General features: G+C 29.2%; 1 protein-coding gene across 2 annotated transcripts; it reads right to left on the bottom strand.

Annotated features, from left to right (window-relative positions):
* Positions 1-1514: 1514 nt before the first annotated feature.
* LOC100255716 (protein DMR6-LIKE OXYGENASE 1) lies at positions 1515-3066 on the bottom strand. Of its 2 annotated transcripts, none has more exons than XM_019225472.2 (4): positions 2789-3066; positions 2464-2711; positions 2030-2366; positions 1515-1949 (listed from the first exon to the last, which is right to left on the bottom strand). In XM_019225472.2, the coding sequence occupies exons 1-4, from the start codon at positions 3008-3010 to the stop codon at positions 1707-1709; spliced, it is 1050 nt and encodes a 349-aa protein (XP_019081017.1). In that variant the 5' UTR covers positions 3011-3066; the 3' UTR covers positions 1515-1706. The 2 variants fall into 2 exon arrangements, with proteins under 2 accessions (XP_019081017.1, XP_002267625.1); XM_002267589.5 differs by having other exon boundaries at positions 2045-2366; positions 2789-3063.
* Positions 3067-6575: the final 3509 nt, after the last annotated feature.

The raw sequence follows: 6575 nt of genomic DNA, 5'->3' as shown, positions 1-6575 counted from the left end.
CTCATCTCATTAGAGATGGTGGAGTGAGTTTCAAAAAAACAAAGTTCATCCTATTGTCATCCATAGTCAAATCCTTTAAGTTATATTTGGTGAGTTTTAAAAAAATAAAGTTCATCCTATTGTCATCCATAGTCAAATCCTTTAAGTTATATTTGGTGAGTTTTAAAAAAACAAAGTTCATCCTATTGTCATCCATAGTCAAATCATTTAAGTTATATTTGGTTAATTGTATAAATAAGATAGGATAAAGGAAAAGATAATATATTTTATTCTATATATAATTTGGTTGATTGTATAGATAAGATAGGATAAAGAAAAAGATAATATATTTTATTCTATGTATAATTAGTATTAAGATAAGATAAGGTATCTTATCACTTATCGTATCCTATTTTCAATTATATATGGAATAATAAATGATGATATATATTAATTGTCCTTTTTATAGTAATATTAAGTTATATATATAAATTTATTTATTTTTATCAATTTTTTTAAAATAAAATTTTTGATTAAAATTAAATTTGTGGTTAACAAAGAAGAACTAAAAATGTTTATAAAATAATAATGAATAACATATATATAAATATTTTTTATTTATAAATTTTAAAATATTTTAATCATGAATATTGTTAAATGTAAGATAAATTTTATATTTTTTAACAACAAATATTGGAATGCAATATAATTTTTATTTTAAATACATATCGAATATTAAAAAATAATATATATTTTATTTTATTTTTTAATTTATTTTATAAATTAAATATAAACATAACATATCTTATTACATATACTACTTTATAATACCATAGTTATTAAATATAATATTCAAAAATACCATATCTCATTATAAATAATATCTTAGGATATGTATATCATATCCGATAAGATATAATATTTTATAATATACATGTCTTTTTATTATTTTGTATATGTATTTAATTTTATTGTACATTTATTTAATGGTATATAAGTTTAGTTACATGTTTTATGTGATAATATGTCATTTTCTAATGATGTTTGTTTTTTATAATAAAAAAAGTTATAATATTTAATTAAAAATAATTTATTAATATCAATTAATATAATTAAAAAAACTTTATTGTTTAACTTTTTTTATTATAAAAAATAATTTATTGATATCAATCAATATAATTAAAAAAAATTATTATTATAAATTTAATTTAATTATATTGATTAGTATCAATAAATTATTTTTAATTAAATAAAAAAATCAAATATTTTAATTTTTTCTGCACGTTTTTCCTGGCCCAATTATCATACTGCAGTAACCTTTCATTTTCAAATCGGTTCCCCTTAATATTCAGCCACTAAAAGTCTAAATCACATGCCCACTTACCTCTATGAATCTGGGCTTTAGACTGGTCACCAAATTTTTTAGAGTTTTGCAGACAAGGAATCAAAACCAACCTCATGTGCAAGCAGGGTGATTCACGCCCACCCTCAAGTCATGATCAGACTGAGTGGTCCATGCCATAAAGCACTGTAAATAGACTAAATAGTATACTTGAATATCTGTTTATCTGGGTCTGTCAACTACTCATGAGTCGACCCACCAAATATACAATAATAAACAAGTCATATTAATGCTTCATATACGACAATTTCATGGAGGAATCTGTCGAATTTATTGAGTTTGTTGTTGTTCTTGTTACAATTACTCCCAAGCTACAGATAAATGGCTACGTCTTGAACATGTCCAAGCAGGATTGAGTAGCAAGGCCCCTGTTCCAGAATTTCCCAAAGTACTCACTGTATGTAAATTTCCTGTAAAGGGCAGGATGACCATGGTCGACCAGTCCCGGAGCTGGTCCTATAACTGCATCTGGTGATGGGCAATAAAAGGTTGGAATGGAGATCCTCTCCTTCTGGCAGTTCACCACGGCCCTATGGACCGCACTCTTGTAGCAATCATTGCTAAGTACCTGCAAACATCCAGTGGATTAATCATTAATCAGATATTGTTGATCTGTAATATCAGAATGTGACATTGTCTTGTTAATACTTTTGTCTCCATCACCTGGATTTGATCACCAATGTTGACAATGAAAGTATTTGGAATAGGGTGGATGGCCACCCATTTTCCATCTTTGAGCACCTGCAAACCGGGCACATCGTCTTGAAGGAGGATTGTGAGGGCATTAGGATCAGCATGGCCAGGTAAGCCAAACGTCAGCTCTGGTTGAGGACAAGGTGGGTAGTAGTTGAGGGCCATCTGCTGGCTGTGCTTTCCCAGCGCCTTATCTATGTGGTTCCTCTCTAGTCCTAAGCTTTCGGATATTGCTTCAAGCAGTAGTAATGCTAATTTTCTAGCCTCCTTGCAATACTCGGCCACAACTTCTCTGTGCAAGGCCACAAGGCCACACAAGAATCTTATCAGTACTTGTACATATACTAATTACAATAACTACACATCTCTGCTAGAAAATTAAGTTATACCTGAAAGATGGAGGGTTGGAGGGCCATTCCTGAATGTAATCCTCTAAAGGGTAGCAATAGAGTCTCAGGAAATCTCTCCAGTTGGACACCTGCTCGGTTTTCACATTGAAACTAGTAGAGAGTCTCATAGTCTTCAAAGGGTCGTCGGAGTAGTTCTTCAACCTTTCACTTTCCGGTAAATGGAAAAACTCCTTTGTTATGCTCAACATGCCATGGATCACACTCTCCGGTATTCCATGGTTCTTGACCTTGAGAGAAACAAAAACAAGAAGAATCATGTCAAAGCAAGGAGAGATACAAGAGTAATACAGATATCGACATGTACCCGAAAAAAACCATCAATCTGGCAGGCTTCAGCTATCTGCTTGATAACATGGGAGCGGCTAGGACCATGGAGGTCTTGGAGGTCGATGAGGGGAATGGAGCCATCCAATGAGGACTGAACCTCATCAAGGTTTGGGCGGTCGTTCACGGGTCGAACATATCTTGAAGGAACACAGTCTATACTGGATGCAAGGTCAGACAACAGAAGCTTTGCATTGGCCATGGCTACCCAAGAAATGTCTTTGTACTGAGGGATGGCCTGTTCAGGAGGAAGAGCCCATAAATTTATAGAGGCAGTAGGTTGTGGGTGGTAATTAATTCAGCACACGAGATAAGGACGGATTTATTTGTCAGTTCATTGACTATATATGAGGTAAACTTCAAATGCTTCCAAAAATAATGATAATAAAGTAAATTAAAATGAAATAGAGTCTAACTGAAGCTCCCGATTAAGTCCTTGTTTCAAAGTATGTCGTATTGCTTTGGCTTAGTTATCAGACTATAAACATCATGGCTTACGAAATTTTCATGAATAGTCATGATATCATGAGTAGTGATGTCATGCCTCCTTCGTCACGCAAGTGGTGTCACTTTTCTAGACTGCCCTTTGTCAATCTAGGCGACAGCTTGGAGTCGGGATCCCTAACATATCATATTAAGGGATAAGGATGAAATCTTTCCATATCGAAAAAGTAATCCTTTCACATTTTTTGTGATGTGTCATGGATAAGGGAAAAAGTTTATGACGTTATATATGTAGAAACTTCTTTTAATCAAGTAGACACGTTTTAAAACGTGAGGACTTTCTTATGCCTAAAACGAAGAATATCTATATGATTGAGTGTGAGTCATTACAAATGGTATCAGAACTGATCCTCAACCTCAATATGGGATTTATTTGGTTCCGTAAAGGTTTTCGTCTATTTGGTCCCACAATCCCATGTGACACAACGAGAACGTTATGTCTGCATGGGGGGTGTTTGTGATGTCCCACTTCGGATAGGGGAAAAAGTTCCTGATGCTATATATGTAGAGACTACTCTTAACCAAGTAGACGTGTTTTAAAGCCGTGAGGACGTGGACAATATCTACAGTGCGGATCGTTACATTTTTCTAATCTAAAAAATACTTATTTGCGTTAAAAGTACCTTCAACCTTTATTTATTATAAAAATAATCATTATTTTTAAATACATAGATAAATAATAAAAATATTAAAAAATATTTATATAAAAAATGACTTACTCTTCAAATTGAAAAATATGAAAAAATAGTTTTATAAATTTAAAATATTTTCATCAATTTTAATCAATTAATCTTTATATTAAAGGTATGTCCACTGTAACAAAAGGAAACATTAAAAATAGTTTACTTATATATATTATATCCTATAAAAAAATATCATCTAATAAGAAATAGTCACATACCCAAAGAGCTCATATTATTTTATAAATAGTCTTATTATTATGTACCTAGACCTTATTTCTCATGCTTGAATTTCATTTCCTTTTATTTTAATTCAATCTACGCATTTCTCCCTTTTAGTATAACCATTCGGACCACTGTTGCATATCTACCAATTCCTCTTTCGATATAAATCTTTTCCAACTTGAAACCTTCAAACCTAATCATCCGAAGTATTGTTATATACCTAACAATCTCTCTTCCAATATGGGGTCTCGTTCGATTTAAACCCATAAACTAATTCTCATGCCGCTTATTAGAATTGAGGGTATAACTATCTTATTTGAAAATCAATTGATTATTAATAAGGTCAAGCTAATCCTTTTTATGTGTTCGAGGTCATATTCATTTAGGCTTAATCCATCTTATATACACCCATATGAAGCTTGGACAACTCATCTCAAGGCTTACAGCAAAACCTAATTATTTCCCGCCTTACATACTCATCTCAAAATTATTTTTCGACAGTCCAATTTTCAAGAATCAACATTATTATATACCTAATAAATCATACACTTAAATATCTAAGGTATAAGTTGGGTGTGGTAACATATCATTTTCCTTACATAGAAATATGTATTCAACCTCTTTCAAGTCATGGAACTAAAACCATCATTGGCTGATTCATGCTTCATCATCATCGCTAATTGATGCTTGAATCTATAAAATGTCATAGTAAAAGAATATTTGACTGGCAGCTGGCTAATCCAACCACGAAATCGAGATATAGCAAAGAAGAGTGAACCGATTCCTACATAGTCCCAAAAGCCACGTGGGAAAGGGCCGGGTACAAAGTTTGAAAGGGGAGGAAGGCATATCTCCGATCTTCCCGTAAAATTGATTTCAAATTTTGAAAGGGCTCATCATCTTTTGAAATTCTTGCTCCCATCTGTCAAATTGCACTATGAAGGTGACGTGAAAGGACATATATTCAAAGGCCTAATCACATCCTGAGATTTCCGGCCGTGAATCCTTGATATATTTTTCAAATCGAAGAGTTTTGGGTCTGGCACATTTTTTAAATAAATAGTAACATCTAACCACTTTTTAAAATTAATGTTCAAATTGGTCTCTCTTTGATACCACGTAAACACCATATCATTAAAAAAAAAAAAATCGTCATTTTAATTAAAGCCGCAGTTGACAACTGCGGCTTTATTTTTGAACTAAAACTGTAGTTGCCAACTGAGGTTTTAGTTAATTTTTTTTAATTAAAAATTATTAAATTATAATTTATAATTGAAATGTAAAAAAAATACTTAAATAATAAATTATTTATATTTAAATTTAAAAATCTAGTTATACATAGGTTCTCTCCTTATGAAGACATGTGAGATTATATATGTTTTTTATTTTCCACTATATTAATGTTTAGTAGATATTTTTTATAACTTTAATTAAACTATTAAAAATTACATTCTGTAGTAGACTTTTTGTAATTAATTTCATTAACTAATTTTGTAAAAAAATCTATATATGACAACTACGGCTTAAGAGTATACTATTATTTCGATAAAGTTAAATTTGTCATAATACAAATAAATTAATATTTTAAAAAACAACAAATTAAATATTTTAAATTAGTAAATTATACAATTTTATATATTATTTATATGTTATATAAGTTTATTATTTTAAGATTATTAATTTATTAATAAATAAAACATTCATTTATAATATCTTATATTTATTAATTTATGTTTGTTGAACTAATACTAGATTCTTAAGTTTAAATATAAATAATTTATTATTTAAGTATATTTTTTAAATTTCAATTATAAACTGCGACTTAAAAATATATTATTATTTCAATAAAGATAAACTTATCATAATACAAATAAAGTAATATCTTAAAAAATAACAAATTAAATATCTTAAATTAATGAATTATACAATTTTATATGTTATATAAGTTTATTATTTTAAGATTATTAATTTATTAATAAATAAAAAATTCATTTATAATATCTTCTATTTATCAATTTATGTTTATTGAAGTAATACTAGATTTTTAAATTTAAATATAAAGAATTTATTATTTAAGTACATTTTTTTAAATTTCAATTATAAATTGTAATTTAATAATTTTTAATTAAATTTTAAATTTAAACAAAAATTAACTAAAGCTTCGCTTGGAATTGCGACTTTAACTAAAATGACGAAAAAAATTATTTTTTAATGACATGACGCCTACGTGGCATCAAAGAGGTCAATTTGAACATAAGTTTCAAAAAGTGGTTAGATATTACAATTTTTTAAAAAAATTGGTCATTTTGACCCAAAACTCGAAATTAAAACTACAAAATCAAGGCTTGAAACTTTTGT

The sequence above is a fragment of the Vitis vinifera genome, chromosome 15, assembly GCF_030704535.1.
Source record: "Vitis vinifera cultivar Pinot Noir 40024 chromosome 15, ASM3070453v1".
In the NCBI taxonomy this organism is placed as follows: Eukaryota; Viridiplantae; Streptophyta; class Magnoliopsida; order Vitales; family Vitaceae; genus Vitis; species Vitis vinifera.
This window is presented reverse-complemented; position numbering and strand designations above follow the sequence as displayed.

What these genes read in the sequence shown, in the direction of transcription:
- LOC100255716 (XM_019225472.2), bottom strand. Translation starts at nt 3,010, where the DNA reads ATGGCCAATGCAAAGCTTCTGTTGTCTGACCTTGCATCCAGTATAGAC. An exon ending in AGATTGATGGTTTTTTTCGG is followed by an intron (nt 2,712 to 2,788) that starts GTACATGTCGAT and finishes GTTTCTCTCAAG; the next exon opens with GTCAAGAACCATGGAATACC. An exon ending in TCCAACCCTCCATCTTTCAG is followed by an intron (nt 2,367 to 2,463) that starts GTATAACTTAAT and finishes GGCCTTGCACAG; the next exon opens with AGAAGTTGTGGCCGAGTATT.